The sequence below is a fragment of the Triplophysa dalaica genome, chromosome 1, assembly GCF_015846415.1.
Source record: "Triplophysa dalaica isolate WHDGS20190420 chromosome 1, ASM1584641v1, whole genome shotgun sequence".
In the NCBI taxonomy this organism is placed as follows: domain Eukaryota; kingdom Metazoa; phylum Chordata; class Actinopteri; order Cypriniformes; family Nemacheilidae; genus Triplophysa; species Triplophysa dalaica.
The window spans coordinates 2,572,826-2,597,661 of record NC_079542.1 but is presented as its reverse complement, the minus strand read 5'-3'; the positions used below and the strand labels follow the sequence as shown (position 1 = coordinate 2,597,661).

General features: G+C 39.8%; 2 protein-coding genes across 2 annotated transcripts; one reads left to right on the top strand and one right to left on the bottom strand.

Moving 5' to 3' along the window:
- Window positions 1–793: 793 nt before the first annotated feature.
- arsj (arylsulfatase family, member J) lies at window positions 794–11,271 on the bottom strand. Its single transcript, XM_056749501.1, has 2 exons — window positions 10,499–11,271; window positions 794–3,337 (listed from the first exon to the last, which is right to left on the bottom strand). The coding sequence occupies exons 1-2, from the start codon at window positions 10,828–10,830 to the stop codon at window positions 1,966–1,968; spliced, it is 1,704 nt and encodes a 567-aa protein (XP_056605479.1). The 5' UTR covers window positions 10,831–11,271; the 3' UTR covers window positions 794–1,965.
- Window positions 11,272–19,252: 7,981 nt separating this feature from the next.
- mad2l1 (MAD2 mitotic arrest deficient-like 1 (yeast)) lies at window positions 19,253–24,101 on the top strand. The gene is made up of 5 exons (XM_056752263.1): window positions 19,253–19,411; window positions 22,507–22,653; window positions 22,760–22,880; window positions 23,370–23,473; window positions 23,793–24,101. Exons 1-5 carry the CDS (start codon window positions 19,348–19,350, stop codon window positions 23,963–23,965), a joined length of 609 nt encoding a protein of 202 aa, XP_056608241.1. The 5' UTR covers window positions 19,253–19,347; the 3' UTR covers window positions 23,966–24,101.
- Window positions 24,102–24,836: the final 735 nt, after the last annotated feature.

Genomic DNA, 24,836 nt, shown 5'->3' with positions numbered 1-24,836 from the left:
AGCCCAAGTGCTATTCTTCACCTTTCCTGGTGTTTAGGTCCTCTGTGTCCAACATAGATATAAATAACTAGATGTCGCATTCAATTGCTCAAGGCAAGTAGACGTGTCCACCGTCTTGGTACGGTCCACTGACGTCACTCACAGTTGACTTCCCCAACACTGCGCTGCGCAGCCACGGCTCTGAAATCCAGGGAGCTTTAAATTAGCAGAAAATGGGATAACCTTTCGTTGTCGTCACGTGTAGCAGATGTAATGTTTGAGTATACTCATAATCATATACAGTCAGCTTGATCTTGCTTGTAAACTGACCTGCTGGCACCGTTCCAATATGGTGGACGACCTATAGCAGATGTTAATGTGCCATCTGGTTAATTATGTCTATGGTTTACAACATGTGTAAAAAAATTTGCTTATATACATTATTTATTGTTTCCCCTCAATATTTTTTTTCAACGTGTCTACATAGGACGCGACGCAAACAAACTTCCTTAAAAACGCATTAGAACCCTTTATAATTTTAAAGTTATTCCACACGACTCTGCAAAGTCCATTAAATGACGGTTGGTGTAGACACGGTGTTAGGCTGCTAAATCTTCTATTTGTCTTTTAAATTTTATTGCTAAATAACTACAAACATTGTACATCTCTTTTCACTGGCTTGTTTTAATAAACAGTTTTTGTTAAATTGTTTTTAACTTAACTTTGTATCCTATTTGTGGATGCTCCCTTAATAGCCATTCAAAGAACAATGACTTGTAGTTCTTGTGTTTTAAAATTGCTCTATTTTTAAAAGATAGCAAAAACTATAGGAACCATAATGCTGGGATCACTTTCAGAGTGTTATTTTTCAGCGGATAATCAATCAAACGTTGACAACCAATTAATATCCATTCAAATTTGAGGGGCTTGCACATTCAAAATGTAAAATTGAATTGAGATTAGATTTGATTAACATAACATTATTGTTATTAGCTGCGTGTGGTAATAATATAAAAAGTTAACTTAATATATAGTTATCATTGTAATGTCATCCAGCCTTTAAACCTTGATTCTAGTGCAAATATCTTCTAGTGGTGTTAAATGACTGTAAAATCAAAACATAATTCAAATACGACAAATATTTCACCCCAAAAAAATCTCTGGTCAAATGTCAAATCTTTGAGGAGGTTTATCAATCTGACATCACAGTGTAAGTGTAAAGTCTCTCGTGGTACAAATGCTTTATAGAAATGTCCTTTTTAATGGATTCAAACTATATCAACTGAAGAAAAACTGTCAGTCTGTAAGTACGTTAGTGTATTTAGATATGATTGAATGCACGTCCGTCTTATTAGTACCAGGTTCTGTATAACAAAACCGAACTGAAAATGTACCGGACAGCAAAAGTGAAAAGTGTGTATTAGTCTTGCATTCAAAATGAGCTGACATCAGAACAGTCAAAACAAACACCAAACATAACCATCTAAAGACTGAGATCACAAAAATGATCAAATACACTGTTAAATACAGTATATGTGCTTTGCTTTTTCTGAGGTTAAAATTGTTTCTCATCATCTATAAAATTCAAAAAAGCACCATCAACGAAGTCTGATTTCAATGAATTCCAGTGTTTTTTCTCCTGGATGTGTAAAGCATCGTTGTCATTTCTCAATTCTTGTCTTGGAAGGTCTGACATGTCTGTGCCACATCTTCTGTCTTCCACTGTTTGGACAAACTGGTAATCTTCCCCCAAATTTACACCATCGGTTGCGTCATGTTTATATACAGTATCAGACTGCACAAGCTCTCAGAGTAATGTTGAAAGCGGCAGAGTCACAGTGTTTACACTCCTTGTGTAGATAACTTACAGCTGTTTCTGCACATTCATACAATTAAATTGCTCTCGTGAAATCGGAGGTAAATCTATGCAGATCATCAGTGAACATTAAAACTCCCTGAGTTCACACAGGCACCATGATCCAAACCTCAGGATTCTCTTTTCAATTTCCCTCTTCGTTTCGCTTTCTTCCAACTCTTTTCTAAATCATACGGGAGCAGATTATTATCCTCCTCTTCATCGCCATCCGTGTACCAGGGACCCCAAACCCCGCCGTTGTACTGAGGATTGGAGCGATAGTCTTTGGGCGGATAGCGGCACGGCACCGCCGTCTTGTTGTACTGCAGAAGTCTGAACAGCATCATCTTAACCACATGTGGGTAGCGTCTAGAAAGGTCCACCCGCTCGTACGGATCAGCGGTGATGTTGAACAGCCATATAGATTTGCCCCGTTGCCAACTTATGCGCTCCTTGTGCCAGCGGTTGGCCAGCAACAGTGTGGAAAAGGTCTGCGGCGGAATCCAGTCGCTGTATCCCGGCACACCCGTCAAGAGCTTCCAATCGCCCACACGAAGTGCCGCCTGCACGGCCGTGTTCCAGATTCCGAATCCCGCCTTCCAGGAGCCGTTCTTGGCTTTGATGTAGACAGGGTCTATGTTGTGAAGAATATCCGGTCGAGGAGACGGACGCCCTTCGCTGATGGCTTCCCACACATCGTACCCATCCAGATTCTGGTTCTCATCCAGTGTCCCTTCTCCGAGCGTCACCAGTGTTGGGTACCAGTCAGTGATGTGCATCAGAGCCCGGCTTGTAGTTCCCTTCTTGACCAACAGTGGGCTGTGAACAAACCCAACCGCACGTATCCCACCTTCCCAGTAGGATCCTTTACTTCCTCTCAGCGGCCAATTGCTGCCTCCCGCCATCGGCTGACCACCATTATCCGAAGAGTAAACCAGAACTGTGTTGTCGTAATAGCCGAAGTGTTTCAGAGCGTGAGATATATTGCGTACCGCCTCGTCCAAGCAGCTGACCATGGCCGCATACTTGCGACGGTGCAGGTTCGGTATCGACTTGTAGCGTTTAAGGAAGCGAGCGGGGACCTGCAGGGGCGAGTGTACCGCCTGGTAGGCCAAGTAGAGGAAGATGGGACGTTTGGGATCGTGGGATTCCAGGATGTTTACGGCCTTCTGCGTGTACATGGTGGTGGAATAGACGCCTTGGTCCTGCTCCCAGGCAGCCTCCTCGCCTTCGTGAAGATCGTACCCGCACAATCCCGGACCGTCACATTTGTAATGGGTGTAGTAGTCGCCGCTACCCAACAAGGATCCGAAGAAGGTGTCAAAGCCTCGCTGCGTGGGCATACAGCCACGCTTGTAGAACCCAAGATGCCATTTTCCAACCATGTGAGTGGAGTATCCAGCGCTCTTCAGTTTTTGAGGAAGCGTGACGTTCTCCAGAGGTAGACAGTTGGGTTGGCTAGGTCGAATGATGGAGTGCTGGAGACCGGTATGGATTTGGTATCTGGAATATAAAATAGACAAAATCAGAACTATTCTTTGAATGATTGTTTCAAACAGTGGTTGGATCGTATATGCAAATCTTCTAGGCTAAACACATAAACCAACTGTTTGGTTTGTCTATAACCTATAACTGATACATTCTGAAAATGCAAAGATCTTGACAAATTACCAGGGCAGTTCAAAGCTTATTTGCGATTTATCGCATCCAGATTACAAGTTTGTGTCCACATAATATATGTCTGTGTACTAGAGGTGGGAATCGCAGGGTACGCGATTCAGGGCTCACCATACCGATAATATCACAATGTGTGATTCTGCGATAATCGATACATCGCTTGGCAATTCTATAACAATACATCACGACATCTTTAAATGAAGGGAAAAAAGGATATATTAGATGAGCATTGTGTTGCGACTATCTCTGTTTTTTTATTATTCTAGCTTGTCTTTGGACTAGATACCTGCACCCCTGCAATAGCACTGCGGGTGAGCGAGAAATTGCCGGACTGGAGCGAATCATGAAACTACAGACTGAACGAAGGTCATAAGAGTATTCCCGAGTTAACCACGCCTACTTATTTACATTCAATACGAAATCCAATGTGCACCCAAACTTTTGATTTAAAAGACGCTGGCGCATTTCTAATTTGTTGTTGGTCCGCCATTATGCTCGTATTTCTTCTCCGCTGAGAATTACAATTTCCGTTCATCTGACCATCCATAATCTGGGAGTGTCACCACAACAAATATGTGGGTACTGTCCTTCTGGTAAGCACAGTGTAGGTATGAATTTAGATATAAAAAATTATATTAAAAAAAGTTTTTATTCAAAACACACACATACATGTAAATATTTAAGAAAAATATAAAATTATTAAATTATATATAAAGAAAAATAAAGACATGTAGAAATTTCATACATGCATGTACAGTAGGTGTACATGCAAAAAATTAATATGCATAGTGCACTTAGTTTATATAAACATATAAATATATTTGTATTTCAACATTTTATTGTAGATGGGATTAATTGTTGCACAGCACTACTTTAAATAAAAGTGACCATAAAATCAACACATACTGAATAATGCCTCGTAAAAAATATATGTGTGTACGTAAAAAGAATTTGTAAGAGTGTACAATAATGAAAAATGTATTGCAATGACTTGACAAACACTTTATTTTATCATTGAAGAACTTCAAGCGCAGCTTGACCTGGATCAAAATTACAACTAATTCAATTCTATTCAATTCAAGTGGTAAAGTAACTGACTTTAAAGCTGCCCACTTTATCTAAAAACTATTTTTTTAGTCTGTTTTACAACGTTGCGTTGTTTCAAAGCAGCCTTATGCTGCGTTCATACCATCGCTAAAAATCTCGTTCCTCGCTCTCTACAACTCGCCGGGAAAGTTCGTTATTTCATATGTGACGCAAGCTGACAAATATTTGCAACCTGTGCGGAAGGCGATATTGACACGTGTTCCGGGCAATCGCACCACCCGATTTGCGTCATTCGCATCGGCTGCCGTGAGTTTGTGTCTATCGGCATCTTTGCGTTGACTTTGTATGCAATTACTCGCGCAAATCGATTAATTTGCGTTTGGTGTGAACCCCCCATTACATGCATGCTTGTTTAAAGCAAGGTTAAAAAATCTTGCTACAGTCTAGGTCAACTTTAAGTCTTCACATATCTTAACATAGCCAAGAGATGAAAAGGTTTGCTAGAAATAAGTAGAAACTATGACAAATAGCAAAGTCATTATGATTCTATGGAACACGTAAGAAAGTGTAAACAGGTGTTATGTCCAAGCAATAAAAGAAGAACTTACAGCTAACGTCAACCACGTGCTGACTGTTTCTGTCTTTATTAGAAAAGCAAGTACATTGTGTAAACATTTTGCCCGTAACCGAGTTGTTTTTTGGAATTTATGGGTTTTAAATGCGTTTGTATGCCAGGAGAAGTAAAGACAGAGTGGAGAAAATAAGATTGAGACAGGCTGGGTTCAGCTTTGGCATTGTCAAGGTGCATTCTGCCCACCGCACCAACCTCAGCGTCCATCTAGTTTATTTGCTCACACACTGAAACTTATTAGCCCTACAGCCTTTAAAACAGAGCATTGATCAAAACACAATTTGACACAATCCAAACGTCCCACAGGACACATGTTTCTTAGCCACCAAAGCCACCATGCCATACCAATCCATGGCCGGTCTCTGCTGGATGCCGTGTTCTTCTGTTCCATCCAACATCCCACCCACATCTGGTTTAAATCAGCGGGACACGCTAATCCAATTCAGACCATACAGCATTAAAACTTGTTTCCTCTCGACAAAAGCGCTTTATAACATCCTTGTTTAGTTCCATCTCCAATGCGACTCGAGACACCGACAGCCTCTTCCGATGATTCACATCTCTCTCCGAATGGATTATTTTACTTTGCTGTCTAATGATCATGTCATCCAACAACTGAGTGTATAAGACGAAACATAACATTGTAACAAGGGAAGAGAAGGAAAACATTTTTTTTAATGGTGTGCTCATTGTAAATACCTCACCCATGCGTTTTACACATAAAATCTGTTTTACAGTTGTAGCGCTGAGGGAGAGTGATTATGAAAACAAACATGTTTTGATGTTGAAATACGTTCTCCTATACCAGCGCAGTAAAAAATATAGCTGAGATACATGGATCGATTTCTCCAGATAATATGATTACAGTGATGATATGATTACAGACTCGAACAATGAGATCTTTTTGTACATCCAATGAAAAAGTGTTCACATATTACACACTTCTTCTATCTTAAAATGGGGTTGTGTTGTGAAATATAGGCTTTGATGCACTACCAAAACGTATTATGACTTTCTCTTCACTCCAAAGTAAGGATTAGTTGAAACTACAAAATGTCTTCCAAAATCGACCATTTTGAATCTGCCAATGAAAAATTGAATAAATTCAACTCATTTTTCTTGTATAGCGCGCTTCAAAGCAGCTTCACATAAAAAAACATTGGCTGAATGAAAAAGCAACCATTTTAAGAGTCGATAGATTTATCACATATAGAATCTCCAGCACAGGACTAAGGAACCACCGACGTCTTGAGCCTGGTGTTGACAGACAGTGAGATGATGAAGACGTTTGATAGCAAACTTCATTAGTCTTTATCTGATTTGCTTTGCTTGGGAGGTTTTTGGCCCCAGCTGGACTGTTTCAAACAGACGCGACTCGAAATGAAGAGAATATGTGACCCTGGACCACAAAACCGGTCATAAGGGTCCATTTATACATCATCTGAAAGGTGAATAGATAAGCTTTCTATTGATGTATGTTTTTTTTAATCTGGAATCTGAGGGTGCCGAAAAAATCATGTCCATCAGAGGTGCTGTAGCAGGTCGTTTTAGCGCTTGTAGATGATCCCGAAGAAATTCTAAGCTTTACATAGACACCAAACTTGAGTGAGTAATTCTCAAAGAACAGGCAGCAATAAGCGATGTTTGCAACAATAAAGTTTCAATATATTTGCGTTAGAAACTTTTCTAAATACCTTCATGGAACATGAACTTTACTTAATATCCTAAGGATTTTTGGCATAAAAGAAAATGTTAAAGGCGGGGTTTCCGATTTCTGAATTACATTTGTTTAGACAAAGTCGGGCCGAGTACTAAAACAACCTTGTAGCCAATGAGCAGTAAGGTGCACAGTCCACAGGATGGACATGGCCGAGCGCTGACAACAGCGAAAGATGGGGGTAGGGGTGTGTCTGTTTGGGTGATTTGTACATCAATAACGGCTACGAGAAATCGGACACTCTGCCTTTAATCACCAGTGAAATCAAAATGAACGTTTTTTTCCCTTTTATTTAAAATAAGTTAGCCTTAAGGACATAAATATAAACGCTGACAAAATTCCCATTTAGAAGATATAGCCGTTCAAAGCTGACAGTCTGGCATGTGCACTCGAACAAATCTAGAAATTCAATGACATCACAATACATTTCAGCCTCTCAAAATTCTAGTCCAATCAAATAAGCTTTAGAATCGGAAGAGTCCCGCCCCCTTGACTATCAGAGCTGCTGAGACGGTGCCTCATGTCAGCCATTTGTTCACACATGTATTATGTCCAACATGGCGACTAACGCGTAGTGCACTAGATGGGAGATAGGGGATGATCCAGACAGTGTCAACATTAACTTCAAGCCATTCAAAGTGTGTCGCGCTCTCTGTATTTTTCAGTTGAATTACGTCAACAGATCATATAATGCTGCGTTGCATTATTTGATGCTTCCCAAGGCGTCGCACTGTGACTATATGTATACTACAAATATACCCGTGCAACTTATGACTGGTTGTGTGTTCCAGGGTCATAATAAAATATATATGAAAAGTCAAAAAGACCTATATCTTGTAACAGTCATTCCTGAGGATAGGTATATTGAATACCCATAAAAGGGAAAGACGGGCACAAAAAGCTGAACCTTTCATGTTTATCTGGGCAAATGTGATGTTTTACAAGCAGATCCAAAGGAATAAGAATCAAACATCTAAAGCTTTTGTCTTGTCGAATCATAAACCGAGTCAAAGCCAACTGCCGTTTCTTTTATTCGTAATGTTTGTTTAAAAGCTCATTTTTGTGTAAGGTCATATTTTGGCTGGAGAGCTTTTTGTTGAAGAGAGCTTTCAAGAAAGCAATTCACCATCTAAAAGGAATGACGCTTTAAGAATGAGTTGTGGCTTAACAACACAACGTTTTCAACAGAAACATAAAACTACTTTCCCAGTCCAAAAGAACATTTGCTGAAACTAAAAAGTAACCGTGACTCTAAACTTCTAATGTTTTCTGATGTCACTCATAATAATAAAAACATTATATGACCACATAAAAAATGCTTGCATTCAAAGGATGATTTGATATAAGATACATACAATGAATGTACCAACACAACTATGAAGACTCAAATAATCTAATATGCATTACTTGATGATGTTTAAAATTGCATGTGCATTACAACTATTTTGTCAGGGATAACCCATAAATTTGCATTTACTTATCTCCATTATGCTTCTCGATTTTAGAAAATCAATGAATGCTAAAAGAAATAAACCAGAGCAGCTCATTTGCAACAAAAAATGTAAGAAGGAGAAGGTGAATAAGGGCAAAAATGTGTCAGACAAACAGCAGTCAAAACAAGAATTCTGTCAGCAGTGTGCGAGAAAAGCTGAGACATTTTACAGACCGATTAGGAAAAAGGTGTTTGGTGAAATCAGTGTAGTAAAACTTTGCAAAGATTCATTTACTGGGGTCACATGTGAAGGATCTTCAGAACATCTGATGATAAGAGTGATTCTCTGAATCAATGTGTGTGTTTAAAGTCCTGGTGAACTAGAAGTTGCAGTAATTTTAACTACCGTTTTGACGCATTTCCGAGTGAAATACAAAAAAGTATGAGCACATTACCCCAGTGTTAGCTTCACTACATTGGCTTCCTGTTCGTTTCAGGATTGATTTTAACATTTTATTATTTGTTTTTAAGATCTTAAATGGGCAAGCGCCTGTCTATCTGAGCTTTTGAATGTAAGAGCACTTAGGTCATGTAATCAGATGCTTCTTGATGTTCCGAGAACCAGGTTAAGAAATAAAGGTGACCGTGCCTTTTCAGTGGTGGCACCAAACTTGTGAAATAGTCTGCCTTTACATTTAACAACTGCTCAGACTGTTGGAATTTTTAAGGCATTGCTTAAGACACACCTGTATTCTTTGGCTTTTATGACAGGCTGAGGGGAGACATTGCGATGTTATTATTTTTATTAGTATGTGTGTATGTATGTATATATATATATGTATGTGTATGTGTATGTTTTTGACTTGGACATTGTGAAGCACTTTGGTCAACCATGGTTGTTTTTAAATGTGCTATATAAATTAAATTGATTGATGGAAATGGAATATCTAATGAGAAGAATAGTAGGCGTGGCTTTCGCCTTTCTCTACGATTTGACTGGATGTATAAAAACACCCGATGCATTTAGAAATGGAACTGCCAGCAGACTGACAGGTGAAGGGGAGGAGTTAATGGATGCTCCGCCCAAGCCGTCTAACATACGTCATTTAAGATAGAAAGTCATTACAGGACGGAAGTGCATTTTCAGATTTTAACTGAAGATTATGAATTTGAATCTTAAAAAGAGAATGACCTATATTGATAAGCCCTATACTATAAACTCTGCAATATTTGGCATTGTAATTTTTTATTTCACTTGGACTTTAAATTCAAATTTTACCCCAAAATAAGATTTCTGTCATCTTTTATTCCTCCTCATGTGGTTGTAGACCTGTATGCGATTCTTTCTTAAGTGATACACAAAAGAAAGAAAGTCATAAAGGTTTGGGATGACATGAGGCCAAGAAAATGACAAAGGAATTAGTATTTTATGGTGAACTATCCCTTTAAGAGCTGATGGAAGAGTGCATTTAGCGCCAACCACAAACTATCACGGTGATATATTACCTCGACCGCCCGTTACAGAGAGTTTAAATGCCATTCAGTGACCCATGTTCATTGTAAATGAATGTGGGGGTGCTGCTGATTCATTCATTACTTCCAAAGGAGATTCCCAGCCATCTTTCCTGTTTCCTGAGGCGTGGAGCACAAGCTTTACTATCACACAAACTCTGGACTCACTATTCAACACTTCACGACTAGAGAAGAGCACAGCCCCTTGTAAGACACCACATTATTTAGGAGTAAACATGCTTAAAAGTTTTATAAAAATTGTGAAGAGACGTCAGAAATACAAATGCACCATAGTTCCATTGTGGTAAAAGTGTGCAAACCACGTTTGTATTGGCAAATTGATTACTATTTGTGTGTATTCCCACCGTTTTCCCATGATTTAACTTCAGTCATTGTAGTAAAACCACGCTTCGTTTTGGGTCACCGTGGTTTAACTAAACTCTTCAAAATAAAGGTGCTTAAAATGTTCTTCACACCCGTGCCAGAAAAAGAAACATTCTTGTCATCAGTTCTTCAGAGCAGTTCTTTATGCCAAGGAATATTTGCTAGAGTAAGTTTATAGCCTGTGATACTTGATTTAACATCCAAATGCTATGACATGTTCACGAGTGTATTTGCTAAAGGTGTGTATGAGTGACATGAACCCACCTGCCGGTCATCAGCTGGCTCCTGGACGGGCTGCACAGCGGCTGAACGTAATAGTTTTCCAGTTTGACTCCCGTCGCGGCCAGTCTGTCCAGTGTCGGGGTCTTTATCTCGGAGCCGTGATACCCCACGTCTCGAAACCCTTGGTCATCCACCATAATAAAGATAATGTGAGGCTGAGAGGATCGCCCTTCTTCCACATGATTCCCACGACTGGCGTGAAAACTCGTCTTCCACGGTCCGTACGTCGAGTGGACAACGCCGCAGAAAGTGGTGAAAAGCGTCAAAAGAAACGCGCTTCCCGTCCGCGCGTCCATTGCGTCTGAACGCATCATCCGTCCGGCTGTGTGAAACAACGATTAAAGTGAAACGTGACGCGACAGATGCCGGTGATCGTAATGATTTCGTGGGGCGAGTTCACACCGCTTCATGTCATGTCGAGAGTCGCTCACGAGCGAGCGGCGAAACAGACGCGCTTGGAAATCAGGTTCACATTGTGTCCGGAGCCTGTCATGAACAACACATTCACATCATGACATTCACATCATGACATTCACATCATGACAACATTTGCAGGCTGATGCATTCATGACACCAATGCAACAATCGTTGTCAGATGTTTTAGATTTAAAACTGCCCAAATCTAACAATTTAATCCAAACGCACTTGGATTTCTCTCTTCAAAGTCTATGTGCATACAACCATATGCCTTCAGAGTACTGTTAGAATCAAACTAAATTGTTGTCACAGAGTCTGTCTTCAAGGACGAACTTTACCGCCTCCTCGCTCGAGCCACTCCTGCCGAGTCTTCCGTGTCCGAATCGCACATTCGATTCATTTGAATGACTCGTTCGAGTTCATTACCCGTTTGCGAATCGCGCAACGGAGAGCTTTAAACGTGACAAATAGCAATTCGTAAATAATTTTGAGATGATTCTTATTTACAGAAAAAAGGCCGCCGGTAAACTTCTGGGTATGTCAGTTCTCTTTTTCGAGAACTGCCGTTCATTCAAACGAACCGTCTGAACGAACCGATTCGCTAGAATGAATGGGACCTTCCAACCCACTTGTGTCTTATGCTCTGCCTCCTTGACAGGGCTTGGGGTTCGTTTAAGAGGAGGAATTTACATTAAGAAGGGAACAACAACTCATGCCATACACACAAACTGTTTAAAACCAACTTTTAAAAGAGCGTGCACTCCCTTAACATTCTGACTGTCCTAAAATACCTTTCATGATCATTGAAGAGACCTTAAAGTGAACCATTTTTATAGCCTTTGTCAATTTGCTAGTAGTCACAATGAATGATTAAAAGTAAGCTGCACCTTTGGCTCACAGATGTGAAAGTTCTGGAAAGATATAGCAACACTTTATTGGACTCATGGGCGTCCGAGATGAGTAAGTGCACATTCTTCACACATCTGGGTTTGTGCACATGCAAACAGAAGTATGTTGCCTTCCTGTGTGTATTTGCTTTACAATCATTGCTACATGATATATGTGTAGATCACACTGGACACATCTGAATATACTTGAATGACTGGATTACATCAGTAAATGTCATCTTTTTATTAAATGCTGGATTTACAGTTTAACTTTTACATTTACTCGGTTGGCTACATCTTAATATAATAAATAAGATTTATACAATGTGGTTTCTTCTTATATTCACTAGTTTACGCTGGTCATGCTTCGGTCTTTAAGCCCAAACGTTTATGACTCCAAACCGTTTAATTTCCGTGCAAAGAGGGCAAGATAATAGGCAATATATGTGATACCTGTTAAAGATAGCCGGCCAAGATTCAAATGCATTACGTGAGATTTATTCTGGTAGCTCATTCGGTCGTGATATATTCTGCTTTAGTTTTGCTCATTTCCTGAATTTCACGTTCGAGTCTGAACTTGGGCCCGTGTCTTGGCATACCTGCGCTGTGTCATGTATTGCATTACGTTTGCCATTCCAATGTATAACCTAAGAATTTACTGCATATTCCATCTCAAGTTCATTCAGATGTGATTTTGTTTTGTGTAAAAGAATCACTTCTGCACAACTTCCAGCATTACTCGTGAAAACAAAAGTATTCTCAGGAAGAGTCTGTTTCATCTGTAGGAATCTCAACAGGCTTCTTATGGTATGAAACCACATGTCTGTTGAATAAAAGAAGAGCATTCTTTCATCTCCAGCATCACTTTCAGTTGTTTACCTGGAAACAGTTCAATGCATTCCTGAAGCTCAGTGATGCTCTTCCAAAAACCTTAAGTTTACTCATATTGTTCCAAGATTTTCTTTTCACGTGTTCCTTTTTTGGGAGATCATTGGGAGAGAAACAATTTCTCCAAACGTCCTTTACATTTAGCCCTTTGTGAATGACTCACTATTTAACCTTTGATGATCCCTCCCTGTCGGCTCAACACAGCGTGGGCACGGTTATTGCAAACAGTTTCATCATGAACCCATAAACTGTTCATTGATTTTACAAGACTGCAAATAATAACGAATGTTTACAAATAAAGCGTTCCAATGTTTCAAGACTCAAATATCTCCTTCATCATTATCCAGAATTTTGTATTCATATTAACACGTATTTTCAAGCACATAGATATTTATATGTTATATTATTTTTGTTTTATATACAGTATGTCAATATTTATATTATTTTTGTACATTTTTCACATTATACAACTCTTTTTCTTGGATTTACTAGCTAATTTTGTGTATGTTTGCAGTGCCATGGAAGAACAACTTCTGGCTGTATGGTAAAGAAAGGGTTCCTCATTGTGGAAACTTTTAACAGGTTGTTACATTTTAAAAGTAATGGTTCTTTGAGCTTTGACTTGTGATGTTCTTGGGAGAACCAAACATGTTTGTTTGGAAACACGGAAACATGGAAACACTGTGAACAACACTTTTATCTTTCTCTATTTTAAGTATGTGTACTGTGTACTCTGTATCTCTGTGTGCATGTGTGTGCATGCGTGTGTGTGTGTACTGTGACTTTGTGTGTGTGTGTACTGTGACTTTGTATGTGTACGTGTGTGTGTGTACTGTGGGTGCGTGCGTGTACTGTGTGTACTGTGACTGTGTGTGCGTACTGTTTGTGTGCGTACTGTGACTGTGTGTGTGTGTGTGTGTGTGTGTGTGTGTGTGTGTGTGTGTGTGTGCGTGTGTGTGTGCGTGTACTGTGTGTGTGTACTGTGTGTGTGTGTACTGTGTGTGTGTGTACTGTGACTGTGAGTGTACTGTGTGTGTGTGCATGTGTGTGTGTGTGTGTGTGTACTGTGTGTGTACTGTGACTGTGTGTGCGTACTGTGTGTGTGTGAACTGTGCTTGTGTGTGTTCTGTGTGAGTGTGTGTATGTGTGTGTGTGTGTGTTTGTGTGGATGTGTGTACTGTGACTGTGTGTGTGTGTGTGTGCGTGTGTGTGTGTGTGTGTGAGGGTGTTTGTGTGTGTCCGTGTTTGTGTACTGTGTGTGTGTACAATTAAAAAAATGCAAAAAGTTTTCTATGATCTTTAAGGGGATAATATAGAGGCCTGTACAGTTTGTGCAGAGTAAAATTCATTACGTCTTTGGACTGTCCCCACGAAGACAATAAACCAGACATGTGTGTGTGTAAGTGACAAATAAAACAAATAAATGTGAATTGAGTGTATAATTCTCGTCTGTAGACACAACACCTTAAATGTGTTTCAATGGGATTTGTTTGGTTCTTTAGCATCAGAATGCAGTGGACTCTTTGACTATCTGTTATCTAGACTTGTGCTGCGTGTCTGGACAGGATAAACACAACCTTACAACCTTACACAATCTTTTGTTTTCATATTTTCATCAGGCATCGTGACAAGAGCCTGCGTGGGACAGACACAACTCACATATAGAAAAAAAGTCGTTCTTTCTGCTACACTAATATTGTGATGTTAATTCCTCAAATTGGAGAAATAAAAACAGAAATAAAAGAGAGTGTTGAAACACATGGAGAGTATGCAGGTGTAAACTGAACGTAGATTCAGTTAAACAATCTGGATTTCTGTCAATTTGATGAGTTCATATTGAGATCTTTTGATGGCAGACTTGACCAATCTGAGGGCCAAGGTTTTCAGAGTTTAAGTGTGGTACTAAAATGTTTCTATAGTGTTGTAGGCAGATGTTATGGATGCTCATGTCCATACATACATTTCACAAGGTTTGTCATTTATAAATATTTATATCCAGACTTTTCTACTTACATCAATTTGAAAGTTCTTCAATCCACGCTCTTTATAAATGCTCTTGGCACGATGTCAAAGTGTGCATTAGAGGATGCCTGAATGTGAACTCAGAGAACATACAGTATGTGTGCGTGTTTGTGTATCTCACAGACACTCAAGCACGACACATTGAAATGTTTGTGTTGCCCCGAGATTCCAGGAAGTTCTGAGGTATGTGTCTCTGTGTTTATCTTTACCAAAACATCCTCTCTCTCTCTCTCTCTCTCTCTCTCTCCCGCTCTCTCTCTCTCTCTCTCTCTCTAATGATCCATTGAAGCTCTCTTTACTGTGAAAAAGATGTGTTCAGAATGGTGTTGCTATGTGGTTGTTAAGGTGTTCTGATGCGTTTTGTTTAGTTTTTCATAATGTTTTGGTCTGATGGTGTACATGCACACGGAGCGATGACGTATGTCCACTAAAGCCCCAGCCGGCTCTGTTACATCCAGCGCACAAAGCGTCCATCGGAAACAATGGCGTTTTTCACTCGGTCGCTTCAAGATGAACATAATATCTAATTATACAAACACTACATCATACATCGACAACCAAAAAGGAGAAGCGCTTCAGGCAAGCCGATTCAAGATACATTCACAAATATGAAAAAGCTATGTGACTTTTGCACTTACTCAAGTCATGATCACAGAGGCACACAGCAATGCTCGGCAGTATTTGTCCGTTAGCTGAAATTAAGACATTTAGTAACAAAACACATCGTAATCACTTGATGCAAAATAACCTGGAAGTGGTTTAGGTGGATGCGATTTTAGCAGAAGTACGTCATCGCCCCGCAAGCATACTCCATTCCTTGCCAGTCAATAAGCTCCTTCACAAAACTCATTTGAAATCTAAGATCAGCGCCAAATGAGGAACACAAATGAAGTTATTGTGAAGAAGTTGATAATCTAACAACACTTAACTCTATTGACGTCCATTATATAAACATAAATTAACCGAGACATTTTTCTAAATATCTTCTCTTGTGTTCTACTGAAGAAATAGTCATATAAATAAATGGCATGTGAATAAATGACATGAGATTGAATTTTTATTTAGGGTGAACTGTTCCTTTAAGTGTGAATATAGTTCCTGACCTTTGGTCGAGCCTGAGGTCAATCCTTGAAACTCTCTCTCCCGGATTATTATCCATTAGGTCACAAGAAAAGACTCAACCCATCACTTCTGTCAATAATTGAAACACTAAGAGAGAATCTTACGCCTCATAACATACAGACAGGTGCCGGTGAAAGAGAAAACCCTACCATATGGATACCTGATTACCATGACCGCCCTTGGGTCCCATGTGGGCATTAAGTCTCAACGGACACATCCAGCCGCAGTTACTGGTGTCCCCCGAGGGAGGAATCTTTTTTCTTCACCCTCCCCCTACAGAGAGCCACACAGAGACCCTGTTGTGTCTCCATTAAATGCCGCTTGCTCGGATTCATGAGTTTCAAAACAGAATGTACAGGAGTGAGCAGACGATTGCATTGATTTTACTGAATGCAACTCTGATCTTTGCATCCTTTTAAAGCAACATCTAAATTTCAGAACAGTTCTATCATTGTATTAACATGCATATCATTTTTATTCAGTGAAACACAAAAAGAGAGTACACACATTATTTTGCACAAATTAATGAATGACTTCCGAATCATCGCACAGGTTGTGAGTTCAAGGTGTTTCATTCAGATTCAATAGCGTTGCTATTCTCAGATTTGCATTGCAGTAGAGCAACTGACAGACAATATAGAAACATAAGGAAAAAGTCTAGAAATAAATGAAAAAATCACAGAAAGCAGGAAAAATTATGAAATTTTGTGTTACTCAGCACAAATTTCAATCTTATGTAGTATGTTTTATATCGACACCAATCTGATGGTAAGTAAATGACCCATGAACACTAATGTATAGATCCTAAATGTCACAAACGGCCTTGAGATTGGGTTGTTGTATCAATAAGCTATACAATCACAAGCCAATGATGATAACTGTCTCTATGTTTTTGTGCATTGCTCAGAAAAGAGCTGTAAAAAAACAAATGACAATTTTTGAAAGTCCTGGGGGCGATTGCGTACGTTTGATTTTTTGCTTGAATTGTCCCTTTAATTTACAAACACATGTCCATTCAGACGCATGTACAGTATAAAGAACCTCTCACACTCCTTCCCGGCTCGTGGCACGTCAAAAACAGCCCCTGCTTTAACATGTAAAGTGTGCAGAAAGAGAGCTCACTATTAAGCAGGGTCGGCTTATTTATAGTAACAGGGCTCTGTTGAAGTGTAACTGATGCCATCGGTTTACTGTGAGTTTTGGTATATTCACGGGTCAGAGGTTAGAGCTCTTAGACCTCATGAATGAGCACTGTCGGGTTACACACTAGCTCTCTTTCAGCGTGTTTTTAAAACTTCATTTAATTCAGCTTCGCTTCTCATTGGACGTCTCGTGGGCCGCCGGCTGAACGTTTTTTTTCGTAACACATTTAAAGGGCAAACAGATAAACCAAGGTGCTGTTTCTCTTAACTTTAAAAAGTATTATTTTTCAGAAAGTCACGTAAGTATTTACCTAAAACCTTTCAATCATGTACTTGGTTCCACAAAATTCAATTCAGTTTTTAAACATAACTTTATTTTCTGTTAAAAACTTACTTACATAATTAAATTCCAACAAACTTTTCCACAGACTACTGCAAGACTGCTTGGCGATGAATCAAAACTTGAAAATCTGTATTATATGCACTAACTCAGCAGTGAATACTGAGGTCAGTCGTAACCGTTATATCTGTATGATGAAGAGGCGCAGATGTAACCTAGACCCAAAAATCAAAACGCTTCATTCCACAACAGCTGAACATAACAGATGTGCTTGTAAAGAAACACTGAATCTTTCACAATATAACTCGACTTCCCAATCCAGACCGTGCAGAATCTTTTCCAGAAAGACTAGAAAACTAAAGGTTATAAAACGTTGTGTTACCCCTACACATGTTAGTACTTTGCATTAATAAGTGATGATTTAATTATAATATAAAGTGATTAAATGTCTGAACCGGTTAAGAAGATAGTTGTTAGTGTTTTGGCGTTTTGCTCTGCAGCTATGTGTTTCATGAGAGAAACTTTGGCTGTTATGAGCTAAGAATCCTTACAGTAATAGTCAGTGGATGCTGTGGGAATGGTCATTTATGAAAATACAGCTGCACATCTGTGCATAGATGAAGTGCTGAATGGCAGATGACTGCAGTTGTATTTCAGCAGTTTGCATAAACATCCGAAACTTAATGTTCAAATCTAGCAAGCAATGTGACAACAGGCTTGAGTAACATCATTTGACCCGGTTCTGTGTAAAGATCTTCTCTTGAAGGATGAAAATCTTATATTTCACGTCTGACATTCTTGTTTGACACACAGTGAAGGCCGAGATTTATGTCTCTCCATAAACCATATCCCTCAAGCCTTTCCCTACGCACATATGTGAAAGTGAATGCTTCTAGATGAGCAAGCTGAATTTTTTGCATTATCTGCTACTTCTCAAATGTTTCAGACCACCTTTTGTTTCTTTTTCCGGTTTTCTCTCTTTAGGTTTGTGACAAGCTACTTGATATAACAACATAAGGGTTTTTTTAATGAAAAAAAGTTAAAAATAAAAAAGTAAACAAAAATATTTATATTTTAAATTGTATTGGTTTTAAAATGCCTTAAAATTGTGATTCTGATGGTGAGATGTTATCTAGCAGATGGATACCATTTAATTCTACTGGAATAAAACCCAAGACACACCACATACAGGCATTTTGTCCTGGTTTTAATTGTTCATATTGAATTTGTAATAGAAACATTTCATTCACTGATACTTTTATTCCTCAAGAGGGCGCTCGACGACACAAAACCCAACTCTACAATTAAACCGCACCATTTATTATAATATTTGTTTGTCTGCCATTGTCATACAGTAGTTACATTTATAGTAGATTCAAATTAAAGTGTAGCTATTTTCACATCGATCCTTAACCGTGTTCACATTCGTTAGCGGCACCATAATTAATATTAATAGCTGCATGGGGCTTTGTGCACATACTAGTATAGTCTATTGCAACAGTTAAGTTATTATTTCTTTAAAAAAAATGAAAAATAGTTATTGATTCTAAAATATATATATATTCACATATGTAAAACACAAACGGAAATGATTGGCCCGTTCTCACCAGCGACGAGAAAAGTAAGAAGTGTCACGTGATTGTACCGTTGGGCAGAATTCGGGATTATTTACACCTGAAGTACGCCACAAAAAAACCCTCTTTTATTACCAATACTAACCGTCTGTGTTTTATATCGATAAAAGACACATTGTCTGTTTACACAGAAGAGCTTGATCAAACCGTCGCACTCTACACGTTAAACCTGCAGCCTTTCATCGAGGTATCGCGAGAGAGATACCATAAGCACAGGTTTCGACCGGCTCTCGCGGTAGCTTGATGTCACACGTCGTCAGTCTGCACAGCGCCGCATGAAGTCGCCTTAAAATGACGTCAGACGCAGCGTCTGAATTCAAACTGATCGGCGGTTACGCGGAGACAGAAGCAGCTCATCCGCACGCAGACAAACATCAAGATGTCGAAGACACTGAAGGGAATAACGCTGAAAGGCAGCGCGGAACTGGTTGCCGAGTTCTTCTGTGAGTAATACAATGCAGCGGAAATACATTTTTATACATTTTACGGTGTTGTTAGTTACCGCCGTTGCCGTTTTGTGTAACGTTGTTGTGCAGCGCAGCACTTCTGTTTTTTTTCTTTGTACGTGAGGCATATGTTTGAAACACATCACATTGCTGTTTCTGACAACAAATAAAAAAAGTCTGGTTAACACACTAAAACAGTGGTCAATGCACAAGAAAATCACACTTTGGATTGAAAAGTACCCGTAGTTTTGTCCTGCAGGATCACGAGAGCGTTTGAACCATGTGCTCAGGACACCGATGTGTTCAGTCAATACAGCGATGTGTTCAGTCAATACACCGATGTGTTCAGTCAATACACCGATGTGTTCAGTCAATACACCGATGTGTTCAGTCAATACACCGATGTGTTCAGTCAATACACCGATGTGTTCAGTCAATACACCGATGTGTTCAGTCAATACAGCGATGTGTTCAGTCAATACAGCCATGTGTTCAGTCAATACACCGATGTGTTCAGTCAATACAGCGATGTGTTCAGTCAATACAGCCATGTGTTCAGTCAATACACCGATGTGTTCAGTCAGGACACCGATGTGTTCAGTCAGGACACCGATGTGTTCAGTCAATACACCGATGTGTTCAGTCAATACACCGATGTGTTCAGTCAATACACCGATGTGTTCAGTCAATACACCGATGTGTTCAGTCAATACACCGATGTGTTCAGTCAATACAGCGATGTGTTCAGTCAATACAGCCATGTGTTCAGTCAATACACCGATGTGTTCAGTCAGATGTGTTCAGTCAATACACCGATGTGTTCAGTCAATACACCGATGTGTTCAGTCAATACACCGATGTGTTCAGTCAATACAGCGATGTGTTCAGTCAATACAGCGATGTGTTCAGTCAGATGTGTTCAGTCAGATGTGTTCAGTCAGATGTGTTCAGTCAGGACACCGATGTGTTCAGTCAGGACACCGATGTGTTCAGTCAGGACACCGATGTGTTCAGTCAGGACACCGATGTGTTCAGTCAATACACCGATGTGTTCAGTCAGGACACCGATGTGTTCAGTCAGGACACCGATGTGTTCAGTCAGGACACCGATGTGTTCAGTCAATACACCGATGTGTTCAGTCAGGACACCGATGTGTTCAGTCAGGACACCGATGTGTTCAGTCAATACACCGATGTGTTCAGTCAATACACCGATGTGTTCAGTCAATACACCGATGTGTTCAGTCAATACACCGATGTGTTCAGTCAATACACCGATGTGTTCAGTCAATACACCGATGTGTTCAGTCAATACACCGATGTGTTCAGTCAATACACCGATGTGTTCAGTCAATACACCGATGTGTTCAGTCAATACACCGATGTGTTCAGTCAATACACCGATGTGTCCCGATGTGTTCAGTCAATACACCGATGTGTTCAGTCAGGACACCGATGTGTTCAGTCAATACACCGATTTGTTCAGTCAATACACCGATGTGTTCAGTCAATACACCGATGTGTTCAGTCAATACACCGATGTGTTCAGTCAATACACCGATGTGTTCAGTCAATACACCGATGTGTTCAGTCAATACACCGATGTGTTCAGTCAATACACCGATGTGTTCAGTCAATACACCGATGTGTTCAGTCAATACACCGATGTGTTCAGTCAATACACCGATGTGTTCAGTCAGGACACCGATGTGTTCAGTCAGGACACCGATGTGTTCAGTCAGGACACCGATGTGTTCAGTCAATACACCGATGTGTTCAGTCAGGACACCGATGTGTTCAGTCAGGACACCGATGTGTTCAGTCAGGACACCGATGTGTTCAGTCAGGACACCGATGTGTTCAGTCAGGACACCGATGTGTTCAGTCAGGACACCGATGTGTTCAGTCAGGACACCGATGTGTTCAGTCAGGACACCGATGTGTTCAGTCAGGACACCGATGTGTTCAGTCAGGACACCGATGTGTTCAGTCAGGACACCGATGTGTTCAGTCAGGACACCGATGTGTTCAGTCAGATGTGTTCAGTCAGGACACCGATGTGTTCAGTCAGGACACCGATGTGTTCAGTCAGGACACCGATGTGTTCAGTCAGGACACCGATGTGTTCAGTCAGGACACCGATGTGTTCAGTCAATACACCGATGTGTTCAGTCAATACACCGATGTGTTCAGTCAATACAGCGATGTGTTCAGTCAATACAGCCATGTGTTCAGTCAATACACCGATGTGTTCAGTCAGATGTGTTCAGTCAGGACACCGATGTGTTCAGTCAGGACACCGATGTGTTCAGTCAGGACACCGATGTGTTCAGTCAGGACACCGATGTGTTCAGTCAGGACACCGATGTGTTCAGTCAATACACCGATGTGTTCAGTCAATACACCGATGTGTTCAGTCAATACACCGATGTGTTCAGTCAATACACCGATGTGTTCAGTCAATACACCGATGTGTTCAGTCAATACACCGATGTGTTCAGTCAATACACCGATGTGTTCAGTCAATACACCGATGTGTTCAGTCAATACACCGATGTGTTCAGTCAATACACCGATGTGTTCAGTCAGGACACCGATGTGTTCAGTCAATACACCGATGTGTTCAGTCAGGACACCGATGTGTTCAGTCAATACACCGATGTGTTCAGTCAATACACCGATGTGTTCAGTCAATACACCGATGTGTTCAGTCAATACACCGATGTGTTCAGTCAATACACCGATGTGTTCAGTCAATACACCGATGTGTTCAGTCAATACACCGATGTGTTCAGTCAGGACACCGATGTGTTCAGTCAATACACCGATGTGTTCAGTCAGGACACCGATGTGTTCAGTCAATACACCGATGTGTTCAGTCAATACACCGATGTGTTCAGTCAGGACACCGATGTGTTCAGTCAATACACCGATGTGTTCAGTCAATACAGCCATGTGTTCAGTCAATACACCGATGTGTTCAGTCAGGACACCGATGTGTTCAGTCAATACACCGATGTGTTCAGTCAATACAGCGATGTGTTCAGTCAGGACACTTACACAAGTGGTTTTGTTTCTCTGTCTGTGTGCAGCGTTTGGCATCAACAGTATTTTGTACCAGCGAGGGATTTACCCAGCAGAGACCTTCACCAGAGTCACACAGTATGACATGAGCCTCCAGCTGACCACAGACACCAAACTGAAGAACTACCTCACCAATGTCATCACACAACTCAAAGGTCCATAACAAACACACTCTCTACTTACAGTAGCAGTGAGCCTTCATATTATTCACAATAAGCCGTTAAACAAATAAACACATTTCATTGTGTCTTGTCTTTGCAGAATGGCTGTTTGACTGTACCGTGCAGAAGCTGGTGGTGGTCATCACGTGTTTGGAGACCAACGAGGTGCTGGAGAGATGGCAGTTTGACATCGAGTGCGACAAGACTTCAAAGGAGAGCAGGTACGTGGCAGACTTGGGGAATATCTTTCATCACATTTATTTGCAGCCTTGATGCGATGTCCTACATGTTTTGCTTTAAAGTGATACTTCACCCAGAAATGAAAAATCTGTCATCATTTACTAAACTTCGAGTTGTTCCAAATGTTGATCAATTTCTTTGTTCCGATGAACACGGAGAAAGATATGTGGAGGAATGCTTATAACCAAACAGATCTCAACACCTGTTGGGAATTTACATTCTCATTGTTTTTCTGTTGAACACAAAAGACGACAGTTTGAAGAATGAAGGACTGCAAATAGTTCTGGCCACTTTTGACTACTGGTGTATTTTTTCTTACTATGATAGTCAATGGGTGTTAAGATCTGTTTGGCTATAAGCATTCTTCAATCTTTTGCTGTGTTCATCAGAAGGGTGAAGTGTCCCTTTAAATGTTTTCTCTCTCTACATATATGTATGTATGTATCTAATGGTACATGTTTCCTTTTCAGTGCCCCTAGGGAGAAGTCTATAAAAGCCATCCAAGAGGAAATTCGTTCTGTGATCAGACAGATCACGGCCACAGTCACATTCTTGCCTTTGTTAGAAACTGCCTGTGAGTAATAATAATTCAGATTATTTATGTCTGATTTCTACATGGTTGCAGCAGAACTGTCCACTGATTTGAATTATATTGGATCATACTATGTTATTGTATTGGCTGTTAACCTTAAGGCTCATTACATTTCAAAGCTGATTAATAAATAGACTTTAGTAATAAAGATAAAGGAGACCAATCTCCAAATGACATTTATCTTAAAAACAGAATTCCCAAGGCTGTCATAAATATAATTGTGTATACACATAATTGCAAACAACTGACTGTGGAGTACATGATGTTTTAACACGATTAACACTTATTTTTGTTATCACAGGTGCATTCGACCTCCTGATCTACACTGATAAAGATCTGGAGGTGCCTGAGCAGTGGGAGGAGTCTGGTCCTCAACTAATTGACCAATCAGAAGAGGTCCGCTTGCGCTCATTCACCACCTCCATACATAAAGTGAACAGTATGGTGGCCTACAAGAGGACGGACTCCATGTGATTGTGTTATTTGTTCTGTTCTTTTGTGTTGATGTTCTTCAGTCTTCTGTATATATCTTTCTAAGACTCATTTCTTATCTGTTGTCATTTTAAAAGAAGGTGTTTCCCAATATGGAAAATAAATTTCTTGTTTCCAAGATGGTTTTTTATTCCGTCTTATGGCACTTGCGCTTATGTGCAATTATTTAAGAGCTTTTCTTTTAAAGGCTATGTGCCTATTTGGAACTTACAAAACGTAACCATTTATCTTTACATGCTATCAAGGAACGTTAAAAATAAGATTTGAGTTCGCTATGCGAGGCTGTGTAATGAATGATGTAAATGTGTCTGATAGGATGCAGGGGGCACGTGTTCTTTGAACTCGTCTATTGGACATCAAAGTTGAGTGTCCATCACTGACGGTTCAGCTGAAAGACACCTGTGAGAAATACCCGCAGGATTCATTATTGTGAGAATACATTTACATACATGAACACTGCTAGAGGAGATCAAATGAGTGCGATCAGAAAAGCACCGCATCAGTTATCATGCTGCTTCAATATAGAATGTTGATTTTAGGATTGTAAATTGTGCTGTGAAATTAGTCTTTTGAACGGGAAAAAAATAAATAATTTTTGAATATACAAATTAAAAAACAAAATATAAACACTTAAACTACTTAAACAATCTGATTAACACTTTTTGTTATTCAAATCGACTTACTAGTCAAACTGATCATTTGTAATAAATAAAACTGAAGTATGACAAGAAAGATGATTATGTTTGATCGTTTCAGATGTGTTTATAAGTTACAAGTAACTATTTACAAGTGAAAATGGTTTTTAAAAAGATCTTCATGTGTAGCATCCTAGTGATTGTATAATAACTCAAAT